Here is a 13799-nt window from a genome sequence, read left to right on the forward strand (position 1 = left end):
TTTGTCTTTGAGGAAATACCTATTCTGGTCCTTTACCTTTAAAAAAATGTTTTTCTTTTGTTGTTGACTTTTAAGAGTTTTCTGTGTATTTTGGAAATTATTGTTGGATCACAAAATAACTTGCATTTTGTTATTTTGGGGATTCCACAGATTTAAGGAACAGTTCATGAAGCCCCACATTCGTGTTCTCTTTTGTGCTTGTGTCCTTCTGGTTGTCCCTGTGTGAAGCTCTGACTGTCTTTCTTTTCTACTTGTGGTTTGGATTTAGTCTCACATTGAAATCCTTGATCCATTTTGAGTTTCTATGTGGATATGGTGCTACATGTTGAAAAGATTCTTCTTTTTCTATTAAATGGTTTTGATACTCTTGTTGAAAATCATGTGACTAGGTATACCTAGGCTATTTCTGGGATCGTCACTCTATTCCATCACCTGTATGTCTTTCCTTATACCAGTAAATAGTAAGATTTCAAATTAGGAAATGACTCTGGCAGTTTGTTCAGACTGTTCTTTAGCCCAGGCTGGCCTGGGAAGGCTGGAAGCCATGACAGCCCCACCGCAGCCGCTGAGTTATGAGATTACAGGTGGGAACCATCACCCAGCTCGGGCCCATTAATTTTAACATTTTTTCTTTGTTTCTTCATTACATTACTGAGATTTTGATGGAGATCACATTGAATCTGTAGGTTGTTTGGGTAGCATGGGCATCTTAGCAAGAAGTCTGAACGTGGCCATGGGGTGGATACATTTCCTCTTTGATTTCTTTCAGTAGTGTTTTCTGGCTCTCACTGTATAAATCTTTCACGTGGTTAATTCCTACGTGCTTTATTCTTTTGATGTTACTGTAAGTGGATTTTTTTTCTAATTTCCGTTTTAGAAATGCTAATGATTTTTGTGTGTTTATTTTCTACTTTGTATCTTTGCTAAAACTACTCATTTTTACAGTTTTTTAGTTTCATTGTTGTCCTGCAAACAGATCATTTTAATTCTTATAGTTCCTTTATTGCTTCATTGCCCTGCCTAGAACCCTCTAGTGCTCTAGAAATGGCAAGAGCAGTTATTCGTGCTTGTCTCTGACTTAGTGGAGAAGCCTCCTCGGTCACTCATGGTGCTCCGTGCGCTCCGTGTGCTCGGTGTGCTCCGTGCGCTCGGTGTGCTCGGTGTGCTCGGTGTGCTCGTGCGCTCCATGTGCTCGGTGTGCTCTGTGTGCTCCGTGTGCTTGTGTGCTCGGTGCGCTCCGTGCGCTCCGTGTGCTCCGTGTGCTCCGTGTGTTCTCCGTGTGTTCCTGCTGCTTTGAGATGGTGCCCGTTCTTTTAGTCCTTAGCTTGCTGTGTGCTGTCATCATACTTTATCAAATTAAACTTTACTGTTCAGTCAGTTGGCTTTCCTGTTAATGGTTGAAGTGGTTTCTTTTCTGTCATTCTGTTAAGATAGTATATTTCATTGTATAAATTTTGTGTGTTGCACCATCCTTCAATTTGAAAAATAAATTGTATTTGATCATGTTATATAGAATCCTTTCAGTATCCTGTTTCCTTGTATTTGCCAGTATTTTATTATGAATTTGCATTAATGTGCAGAAAAGAGTGCTGTTCTGTAGTTTTCTTACGGTGTCCATTTCCATCCCTGGTCTCAGGATAATGCATTAATAAAACAAGTTTTCTAAGTGTGCCTTCCCTTTTCTGATTTTTAAAAAGGTTTGAGAAGTTGAATCAAGGAATTTTCTCCCCACCTTCTTCTAGTGTAGTTTTTGTGTTCCAACATAACATTCACACAATTGGCTCCATGTCATTAGACCTCAGTAAAATGCCTTTCAGGGGTGGGGGCTGGAGTTGTGGCTTAGAGACAGTGCATGCTTATAAAGTGTGAGTCCTTGGGTCAGCCTCAGCACCTCTCCATCTCCACACCCTTCTCAACATGCTATAAAACATGAAACCCAAACAGCCTCTCAGATATGCCTGAATATCCAAAGATGCATCTCAACCCTCCTCTGGTTCTCTGCTGTATTTTCCTGTAGTATTTGTCGCTGATCTTTTTTCTTATGGTATCACCTGTTCTCTGTCAAATTATGCCTTTCTCTGTACCTAAAACATAAGCTCAGTCATTTATGTTTGATTCGATTATGTAGGCATAGGTAAGTCATTGGACATTGGTGATTAAGTCACATGTCATAAGATGGGCTGATAATCCAACCCTCTGCTACATGATTGTTTCCTCTGGTGACCATTTCCTATTGTTAATTGTTCAGGGTCCCACCAAGGGTCACTTCATTAGTATGAAAGAGTTACATTATGAATTAAAAAAGAGGAGCCAGAGATACAACATAGTTCAGTTGGTAGAGTGCTTGCACTCATGTATGAAGCCCTGGGTGCAGCCATGAGTCCCTGAAAGCCCAGCACTGGGGAGGTCCAGGCAGCAGACCAGAGGTTCAGGTCATCTGCAGCTCGATAGCAAACTTTGAGCTACCTTGTGCTTCATGAGACACTCTCTCTCTCTCTCTCTCTCTCTCTCTCTCTCTCTCTCTCTCTCTCTCGTGTGTGTGTGTGTGTGTGTGTGTGTGTGCACGTGTGCGCGCGCGCACACACATCTGTCCGTGTGTCCCCTTTCATCTCTTTTGTTCAGCAAATTACAAGGGATTTAGAAATTCTTTTCTAATAATAGGAACCTAGAAAGAAGAGCAAATATTTACTTATTGTTATTTCAGAATATCATGCTACACTATAGGATTTTTTAAAAAGGTGAAAAACATATTATAGTGGCTCAAAGGGAAATGTTGACTTCTGGTCAAGGTGATTCTTGGGGTATGCATTTTTACTTTATGAGCGTCATAGAGAATTGTGAAGAAATTTAATATTCCATTCTTCAGTAAAGTATGTAATAATAGAATGACAGTATTATGTTGCGGGCAAGAATTTTGTGATTTATTAGTCTTGATCTTTTTTGTAGGGCTTTAATGAGTGTTAGAAAGAAGCCCTTGTGCCGGGTGGTGGTGGCGCAGCTGTTAATCCTGGCACTCAGAAGGCAGGGGCAGGCGAGTCTCTGAGTTTGAGGCCAGCCTGGTCTACAGAGCCAGATGTAGAATAGCCTGGGCTACACAGAGAAACCTTGTTTTGAAAAACAAAAAACAAAAACAACAACAAGAAAGAAAGAATGAACTTGTTACTAATGTTGTCTTCTGTGACTGTCTGATACGGCATTTCATCACCATTTTAAAAATATTCCTTTCCAGTTAACAGAAGATGAAATTGCAACTATTCTAAAATCTACATTGAAAGGATTAGAATATTTGCATTTTATGAGGAAAATACACAGAGATATAAAGGCTGGGAATATTCTCCTCAATACAGAAGGACATGCAAAGCTTGCAGATTTTGGAGTGGCTGGCCAATTAACAGTAAGTTGACTTTAATAATTTGGATATATTTTTGACTATTTTCAGACTTGATTTTGACTAAACTGATATTTGGAAAGTATGGAAGGATAACTTCATTATTCTTATGGAGAAGAAGCCACATTTGAGTCTATTTATGATGTTAGGGTCAGTAGATAATAAAAGACATTTTATCATCAAAATGCTCAAGTTTATGAAAAAGAAAACAATATTGAGTCTCTTGGTGTATTGGTTTTCATTGCTTTTGTTGTTATTATACTATTTTAATGACTATCTCTAATAAGATGATGAAGAGTTAAAAGCTCTTGGTCATTTTATGGCTGAGGGGTCACCAACTGGATCAGGCCCTCTGAGTGGGTGAGACAGTTGATTGGCCTGATCTGTTTGGGAGGCATCCAGGCAGTGGGACCGGGTCCTGTGCTCATTGCATGAGTCGGCTGTTTGAAACCGGGGGCCTATGCAGGGTCCCTTGGCTCGGTCTGGGAGGAGGGGACTGGACCTACCTGGACTGAGTCTACCAGGTTGATCTCAGTCTGTGGGGAAGGCTTTGCCCTGGAGCAGATTGGAATGGGGGGCGGGCTGGGGGGAAGGTGAGGGGGGCGGGAGTGGGGAGAACAAGGGAATCTGTGGCTGATATGTAGAACTGAATTGTATCGCAAAAGAAAAAAAAAAAAAGAAAAAAAAAGCTCTTGGTCATTTTACAATTAAAGGTTCCTATAATATGTCATGTTATAACTAGTTGAAACATTTGGAAAATAGTTAATTTTTAATAGAATCTATGTTATTCAGGATCACATGTTGGTATACCTGTTTCCTTTGTGTTTTGTGTAGTATTTATTCTTATGTAATATTATTGCAGGACACAATGGCCAAACGCAATACTGTAATAGGAACCCCATTTTGGATGGCTCCTGAGGTAATTCAAGAAATAGGTTACAACTGTGTGGCTGACATCTGGTCCCTTGGCATCACTTCTATAGAGATGGCAGAAGGGAAACCCCCGTATGCTGACATACATCCAATGAGGGTAAGGAGATGATGTTCTGCTGAAAGCATTGGTTTGGAGTCTTGCAGTTTTGTAGTGGTAGCAAACACAAAGCAAATGCATTCTTTTGAGTTTAGATTCTGTGCAGAAGGAATAGACTGTTAAAAATGAGTAACCTTTACTTTTCTACTTTATTTCACTATATAATTACTTGGGAGAAAGGAATTCTGAGGGCCATTTATCTCCCACAAGCACTATTTCTTCCACCCCAAATACTGCCCACAAGATCCTTGCTTTTCAATAGAGAAATGTATTGTTTCTTTGTTCTTTAGCTTATTGCTTTCCAAAGGCTGCCGGAAAGGGCTTAAGAAATCTCCCCCATTTTCCCACACAGTCCTCAGTTCCTACCTTTCTGTGCCTTTTCTTCCTTCTATTTTATTTAAGCTGATATTAAAAAGTCCCAGGGGGGCTGGAGAATGGCTCTGTGGGTAAGAGCACTGCTGCTCTCCCAGAGGACCCTGGTTCAGTTCTCAGCACCCACATGGAGGCTCACAGCTGTCTGTAACTGCAGTTTCATGGGTTCCATCATCTTCTGACCTCTGTGTCCACCAGGCATAAATGTGAATACACAGACAGACATGTAGGCAAAAACCTAAACATGTAAAATAAACATTTTCAAAGTCCTCGTGTTCAATATTGTATCTATCTGTAAGGGAACTAGGTATATTTCTTTAATTGTTTGATTATTTAAAATACACTTTTTTTCTTTTGCTCACCATTACCTGCCTCCATGAAGTCCTCCCTATGATAATCTTTGCATTTAAAGTATGTACCTTGTATATTCAAGTCTAGCTTGCTGTGCTTTAGGGTTTATAATGACACAGTTTTTAATTATAGTAATATGTGACTCTCTAGCATAGCTGTGTACTTGTATCTTTGTAAATACTTATTGCCATCTAGTGGCTGCAGTTACTCTAGGAAGGCTGTAGGAGTGAAGGAGGAAGGGTGTGAATGTGTCATAGAATGTGTCATAGAAAAGACAGGGTGACTTGGCGAGGCGAGCAAAGCAAATGGAGGAAGAAAGAAGAGGATACTTTCAAATATCTAATGAGGAATAAATTGGAATTATGTTTAACATTACAAGGATACAGATAAATACAGTATTGCAAATACTTATAAATCTACATGCCATATTGAGGCACATTACCAGACAGTTATTTTAGTGGTACGGTTGTATTCCATTTGTGGTTTGCAGTTCCTCCACAGGATCAGATAAGTTCTAGATTTCTACCCATTGTGAATCTTTTCCAAACAAATGGTTCAGCACATTAAAAGCCCCTCAGCCAGATAGAAAAGATTGTAGTATGTGGCTCCTGTTTTAATGATCTTAATACTCACTTGAGTTTGAATTCATACTTATAAAATTGTAAAAACGTATTAGAATATAGTATTTCTCTTTTCAAAATATCTAGATGTACTGTATATATTGCAAACTTCTTCCTAGAATGCGTAGTCTCTCTCTCTTTTTTAATCATCATTTTAAGTCCTGCCAGGTTTTGAAGTCCCAACTCATGTTTTATTTGTTTGTTTATTTGTTTGTTTGTTTGTTTGTTTAATATGTATTGCATTTTGCCTGTGTGTACACCCGGTGTGTGCCTGGTGTTCATACAGGCCAGAAAAGGGCATCAGGTCCTCTGAGACTAGACGTATAGATGGTTGTGAGCTGCCATGTTGGTGCTGGGAACCAAACCTGGAAGAGCAGCCAGTACTTATCCATCTCTTCATCTCCTCAGATTTTACTTAGATGTATGGGGGCTTCCTTGACAACAACAGTCTGTACAGACTTCTGTTTTTCTCCTAATTTGCATACAGAACACACTTAACTCTGGATTTTGGATGGTTGCCCTATGCATTTGAGAATGTAATTGGTTATAGGATGCTTTGTAAATGGTGTTGGATCTTCCTGTGTTGTGAGCTATTTCACAGCCTGAGCGCTAAAGCGCAGGGTTGGGAACAGCGAGGCATGTAGGAGATCGCCATCCAGGGCCCGAGTCCTTAGTTGAGAGGCCTCTTGCTTTCCTTGAAATGGTCGTGCTTAGAAAACAGTTGTCTTTGCTTTGCTTGTGACTCAGTGCTTTTCCTTAGCTAATCCTAGCCTAACTCTGTGCTTTATGCTTATTGCATTTGTCACACAGAATATGAAACTATGTTGTCTAGGGCATGTAGTTAATAAAGCTAATAACAAAATAATAAAATAGCAACCTGTACAGCCTCATCCAATTATCAGTGGTTTGGTGTGTGTGTGTGTGTGTGTGTGTGTGTGTGTGTGTGTGTGTGTGTGTGTGTTGAGGGGGTGTTGAAGATAAAAGAGCCTTCTGAGAGTGAAAAAAAAAAAAAGCCCTAACTAGAATTGGACAGTGAAAAAATGTATTTGAAAATGTTATCATATCACTAGGTATATCATATCACTGGGTAGTTTAGATGAAACCTTTAAGTAAAGGGTTACATTATTTGTTAATATGACTTAACCTGTCAGTAGCATAACCAGGATTTGAACTCAGGGATCGAACTTAGGTCATTAGGCTAGGCTGCAAATGCCCTGAACAGCTTAGACATCTTGTTGCCCCCAGCCATTCTTAATAGACATCTGGCCCTACCAGCCACATGTAATAAGAACCCTCCTTAGCTGGGTGGTGGTGGTGCACGCCTTTAATCCCAGCACTCAGGAGGCAGAGCCAGGCGGATCTCTGTGAGTTCGAGGCCAGCCTGGACTACCAAGTTAGTTCCAGGAAAGGCGCAAAGCTACACAGAGAAACCTTGTCTCAAAAAACCGTAAAAAAGAAAAAAAAAAAAAAGAACCCTCCTTAACGGTAGTGCTGACTTCCAAGACTGATGTGAGGTTAGGCTTTTGTGGTCATTTGCTTAGATCATGTTTTCACTGTGCCTTGTAGTAGTGATGTGACTGATATTTATGAGTCCTGAACCAGTTTTTTGTCTGTGAATTAGTGGTAATGGCCCCACTTGTACTTCATAGAGTTGTTTCTTAAGTTCAAATGAGGTATCTGGGAAGTGCACTTAAACATAAAAGAAAAGAGAATTGTTAGCATTTTGTAGTTACTTTTCAGTTTTTTTATAAATGATTCAGGTCCTTAAAAATTCCTATTAAATGCTAGTTACCATCTTTCTTAGGGAGCTTTTGCTATGGAAAAAAACGAGCACCTGTTTATTCAGCTGACTTTGTGGTGTTTGTCCAGTAGGACAGTGAGTGGATCAGGACCCTACGTGGCACCCAAGGCATTACTCTGCTCAGATGACTTCTGCAGATGCTGCTGGAAGCAATATGGAATCAGTGGGCCACACAGACAGAGATACATTTTCTCTCCTTTCTAATGGTGATAAATGGAGCTTGTTTGTTTTTAAATATGGGTTTATGACTATGAGTGCACATGTTTGTGTGTGTGCCACAGTGTGTGTGTGTGTGTGTGTGTGTGTGTGTGTGTGTGTGTGTGTATGTGTGTGTGCACACACGCACATACCAGAGGATAACGTTGGGTGCTAGTTCTTGCCTTCTGTCCTGTTTGAGGCAGTCTCTTGTTCTCAACTGCTTACCCCAAAGTAACTGGCCTTTGGACTCCCAGGGAGTCTCTTGTCTCTGCTCCTCATCCCCCTGTAAGGTGCTCTGATTACAAGTGGCTCTTACTTTGTCTGGCTTTAATGGGTTCTGGCGGGGGCGGGGGGGGGGGAGGTGGTATCTAAATTCAGGTCCTCATGCTTGTGTGGCAAGTGTCTTGCTTGTCTCCCTAGCCCCCAGGGTTTTCTTTTTCCTCGACTTTCACTTTGAGCTGCTGTCTAGCCCAGTGATAGAAACCATGCCTGACAGAAGTGTAAAATGAGCTTTTCCTACAGCAAAGAATTCAATCAACTGAGCCCCTGAAAGTGCCCTTCAATACTGGTGTTTGGGTGGATGTGCATTTTTGTAAGATAGGTTTTTAAAGTAATTTTTTGTTACATATATTGATTTGTCTATGTTGGGGACACAATTCATGTATGGAAGTCAGAGGACAATGTGGCTATCTCCTTTCACCATGTGGCATTCAAGGATTAACTCAGGTTGTTAGACGTGACAGCAGGTGTCTTTTCCTATTGAGTGATCTCACTGACCCAGTTTATACTTTTGATCAAATGAAAATAGGGGCTTCTGGAAGCAAGGACTCCTTTATCCTGAGTGATTGAGAATTGTGTGCTCAACAGTAAGAATGTCATGACCCTCACAGAGATTTATGGTTTTTTTCACTATTTGCTTTATCACAGTATACAATAATTCTGCATTTTAGTCTGAAATATACACACACACACATGCACACATTTCATATTGTATGGACATGGCATCCATATCTTCTTATATTATTATTATGAGGTTAATAAGTCTAATTACTATCAGAGGTCATCACTCAGCTGCTCAAAACTTTTTCCTTGTATTGCTGGGTGTGGTGGACACATTTAATCCCAGCACTCTGAAAGCAGAGGAGAGTAGAGATCAAGGCTAGCCTGGTCTATATGCTGAGACTTGCCTCAAAAAAACAAAACAAAACAAAACAAAACAATCCTTTCTCTAAATTCTTCTATCATATTATATGAATAATGTATGTAACAGCACTTTTTAATGAGGCATTTGTCTTATATTTCCTGTTAGAGCTTAGTTTTAAAGGAAATGAGCTTCACATTTATTTTGAATTGAACCTGGCAGAATGACCTATGCATAAAAGTATTCAGTAAATATTTTTGTTAAATGAATGTGAGCTAAGTTCTCTTTCTATCTGGAAGATACTTCTGTGATGTTAGTATTGAAATCTGGTGAGCTCAGACTCTTCTTTTTTTACAATAATAAGTGTTTTACTTAAAACTTAGGGCCAGGGAAATAAACAAAAACTTGAGTGTAAATGCTAATAAAGTACAGCTTGAAACACCCATCTTTCCTTGTATCCTGCCTTCCAGCCTTTTATTTAACACAGTTTATTTAAATTTTAAATTGATGTTATTCATTCTTTTTTGAGTACTTTAGACCCCCGTCTCCTTACTGAGGGACTCAGAAAGAAAAGTATTGCCATGTTCTAGTCTGATTTCTGGACACAGCAGCATTGGTTTGTGAAGGAATAGAATTGTTAGACCTTATGGAAGATTTCTGTTTGTTTGAAAAGCAATTGTGTGGCATTAGTGTGTTGATCATTACGGATACTCTTTTGTTCTCAATTTGTTATAGTCACTATTGAAGATAGAGAACTAAGGTAGCAGTTATTGCAGAAAACATAGAAGTCAGTGAATTTGTGGCTTGGAGATTGGTATGTTGACAGGTGTTGACTGTAATTTCAAGTGTACAACACTCGGAAATCCATAATAGTTTTGGTAAGAAGTAGACTTTTCTATCAAGTTTGACTTTTGAAATTATGCTTATACAGACACACAAAAATGACAACAGATGAGACATACACTTAAAATAAGTTCATCTTGTAAGTAAATGTCCTCAGAAAGGATTGTTTACTGTCTGAAGAACCACATGTCTTAATTATGTTAGTTCAGGTTATATGTACTGCTGCTTAGTTGTCAGTGTAACGTTTACCTGAATAGAACTCTCTTCATTACAGATGGGCTCATGTAAATAGTGTAATTACGAGAAGTTGAGTTATGTAGTGAAAGGCAAGGAATGCGTGATAAAGGTGACTTTGTAAACCTCGCAGTGACTTATAAACTACAAGTCATCATTTTCATTGGAAGGCTTGTGAATCTCTCAAATTCTGTAATCAAATAAATGATATTAAAGAAAGAAGTAATTTAACATAACAATGTGGCCTATACTAAACATATGTTCCTGTTAATAAGTTACATTATGATCTTTCAGGACTTGTGTTTAGTTAGTACATTTTGATTCATTTGATACCTCAGTTTTTCTTAATTTTTATTAGCAAGTTGTTACAGTGGTTAACAAGAAATACACAGATTTAAGTTGCAATAGTTTTCCCAGGGTTATATGATCCAACTTCACAAGCGTCTTGAACATATGTAGATGCTTTTCTATTTTGCTTTAGCTGTGACATACAATTGATATAGGCAAGCATGAAAGCTTGGGCAAATTTTCCTTGCTTTTTCTGGATCTTGCTCAGGTTCTGTGGTATTTATGTAAAGAACAATTTCGTTACTGGGGAATGCATGTTGAAATTACCATGTGCACTGTTTTGCTGTAGGCCCGTTGGCACTGCCACAAAGGTAATGCTCTGCCAGTAGGCCATTTCCTTGTCGGCTGCATTTACAGTTTAATAGAAATATTACATGACTTTTTAAACAAGTGTTTTGGCAGGGAGGAAATGGCAGATTCCATACAAACAAGCATAGCTTCCTTTTCTTAACCACACTACAGCTACTCAAGAAATTGTAGTTGGTTTCAAGTTTGGGAGTTTAGGGGTAGAATGGGGAGTCAGGTTGAAACAGGAATGACATTGATATTTACTATAAAATAGTCATGTATTTTTACTGCTGGATTTTATTACTGTTTAGTTTCAGTCAGTGACAATTAATATATTTCTGCATCACAGCTCAGATAATTTTAATGCAATTTAGGACTAACTGGGTTTTCATTGGTTGAAAAGGCCAGGACCACAGATAGGTCCTAGATGGTAACACTGCTTTTTAAAGTTTTGTTCCTTACACTTTTGGCCTTGCTGTGTGATTGGTCCTTCATGACTTTGCCTAAGCAATACCTTTTTTTTTTTTTTTTTAATATTGTGATTTAGTCTTGATGAGCGGCCTTGGGAGCTTGAGATCATAGCAAGGGAATTTGAGAGATTTGTTCGCATTGACGTCAAACCTGATGTAGCTTCTGCCACATCTTTTGGTCAGTTTGTTTTGGGTCTCTGTTACTCATTTTGAAAGGTCATATTTACAATTTTTATTTGGAAGTTACTCCATCCTATTCTTCTTTTACTTAGTCCTCTGGCCCTTGAAACATTTGCAGCTTTGATAAAACTGCCATCTTTAGTTGTAAAGGACTCATACTTTGGGAAATGCCTATAGGGAAGAAATTGTGCTTTGCTTTTTGACATGTCTGCGGCCACATTCTTTTTCTAGTGTAGAGCTCACTTTTCTTTTGTAGGGAAGAGGGATGATTTATACTTTACTCCTTTTCTTTTCTTATTGTTTCTGACCTCTCCGCCAACCACCTGGCAGCTGGAGAGCGTTACACTGCTTGCGGCGTGGTGGAGACTGGCACTGGGTGTGTTCTTATAGCCATCATAGCACCGGCTTTTGTTGTTTTCCGTGTTCAGTTTGTTGGTAATGGACATATGGACATCATATGTTCCGTGGAATACTGTACGAAGCCAATTTGAACTGTTTCCATTTGCCTCAAGTCCAATCATGGTATTTATTTTTCCATGGCACTTACCCAGATTATCCATACCTCCTGCTTAGCTTGTGTCTCTGCTACCATGGGCTGTGTTTTGTCTGATTGCCTCTAGTTTCTCACAGTATGTAATTGCCTTTTCCCCATAACTCCCTTTTCATAGCACTGATTGATGTTTATAAACGAGCCCAAGATCTTTTAGATAACAGATATTCAGGTGCATACTACATGATACTCAGTTTGCTTTTGTTTACACACAAGGAGAGTTTTATATCCATTCTCCTTAACTGGAATTGAATATTCTAGTGAAAAAATTTAGAAGATTGACTTATGGTTTTAGACCAGTATTGCTTACTTTTTAGTATCCATAGTAATATGTAACAGTAATATGATATCAGAGTCCATTTGGTATCTCAAATCAAGTTACAATTTTATTCTTGTATTTTGAAGGTGAAATCCTCAAGTTCTTTTGTAGGCATGAGGAAATGTGACTATCATATTGTTTCTTGTAGTTCTCATTAGCTCTCTGGCCTTGCATAAAGGCATTTCTAATTACTGCTTTGCAGACAGTGAATAGAGGAGTTGCTATCCTCTTAGGTCATTCAGTGAACCACTGGTGTTGTTACTGGGAAGCTGTAGTTTTAAGCTTGTGGGTCAACTGGCAGTATTCATATTTTATTCATTGAGCCAATCATTACTGGGTACCCACTATCTACTGGGGACTGTTCACATCCTGGGGTACAGAAGTAGAAGAAAAACATGAACATTTCTCTACTGGGTTTTGTATACTGAAGGGGAAAGAGAATGTAGAAAAGAAATACAGCATTTATATTACATGGTAATAAATAGAAAAAAAGCAAGGGAACAAACTAGGAAGTGGTAAGAGTCACATCGTGTTTGATGTGCTGTGTTTTTAGTCAACCCTTCATCTAGAAAGTGGTACTTGACTAAAAACCTGAGGAAATTTAGGCTGAGTCTAGAATACTTAAGGAAGAGGTTAACAATTTATATTCAGTTGTGCTGAAGTGGGGGTGTGCCTGTTGACCCCTGGTGTATGTCATGAAGACTTGAAGGTTAAAAATCAAAGCACAGACTTTTCCTCTGAATGAGCTGCCCTCTGAGTAGAGGAGGGACAGAACCTGATCGGTGCTAAGAGAGACCCCTAGGAGGAGATTTTTCCTTGAGCTAAGAAAGGGACGGTGGCTGGATGACAAGAATGGCTAGCAACAAAATACCCAGCAGTGGATTCTGTTGGCTATAAAGTGGGTTAGCTGAACTTGTAGATAAATCCTGTACACGAAACAGAGGTGATTTCTTTTCAGAAGTCACTCTGATCTGCTTTGGAAGGTGGTCGTTTCTACTTATCAGTTAAAGTGGGAGGGTCAAAAGTGAGTGGAATATTGTTTGTTTTTATAGGAAACACAATTACTATTTTAATATGTTTGTTGTACAAAGGAAAGAAAGGTGTAAAGGAAGAAAGCAAAGCATAAAGATGAAAATAAAAATTGCCAGTACTTGTACTACTAAGAGATTTGTAATTGGCATTTGATACGTGGTCTTCCTGTTTGCTTTGTGTATCTACCACAAGAACATGCTGGGTTTTTAAAAGCATTTGTTAGTCAAAGTTGGAATAATGGGATTATATTGTCTCCTCATTTCATCTTCTCATTTAACACTGTATCTTGACTGCTTCTCCATATCCTTTTGACTCAAGCAAGGTGTGGTCATGATGCATGCTTATAATAGCAGCTCTTGGAAGGCTGAAGGAGGAAGAGGGCAAGTTCAGGGCCACCCTGGGGTACACTGCAAGATTCTGTCTCAGTAGACAAATAACTTGAAAGCAAATACATTTTTAAATACAAGTTTTGAGTGGCTTAAATGAAATATTTTCATATACAATCTGCATTTAAGGCAAAGCTTTGAAAAAGAATTAGTTTCTTTACCGCAAAAGAGAACAACCTAGATGGAGAAAGGAGAAACTACCACTAGTCACAGTCCCAATGTTTATCAAATATTGTTTCAACTTTCAA

The 13799-nt window shown here is 38.9% G+C and overlaps 1 protein-coding gene across 1 annotated transcript in view; it reads left to right on the forward strand.

Moving 5' to 3' along the window:
* Window positions 1-13799, forward strand: part of Stk3 (serine/threonine kinase 3) — a 247264-nt gene that overhangs the window by 74874 nt on the left and 158591 nt on the right. Inside the window, exons 5-6 of the mRNA XM_059246972.1 lie at window positions 3230-3394; window positions 4251-4418. Of these exons, the coding sequence (XP_059102955.1) occupies window positions 3230-3394; window positions 4251-4418 (333 nt within the window). The remainder of the gene's footprint in view (window positions 1-3229; window positions 3395-4250; window positions 4419-13799) is intronic.

This window comes from Peromyscus eremicus, chromosome 20 (genome assembly GCF_949786415.1).
Source record: "Peromyscus eremicus chromosome 20, PerEre_H2_v1, whole genome shotgun sequence".
NCBI classification, from domain to species: Eukaryota; Metazoa; Chordata; class Mammalia; order Rodentia; family Cricetidae; genus Peromyscus; species Peromyscus eremicus.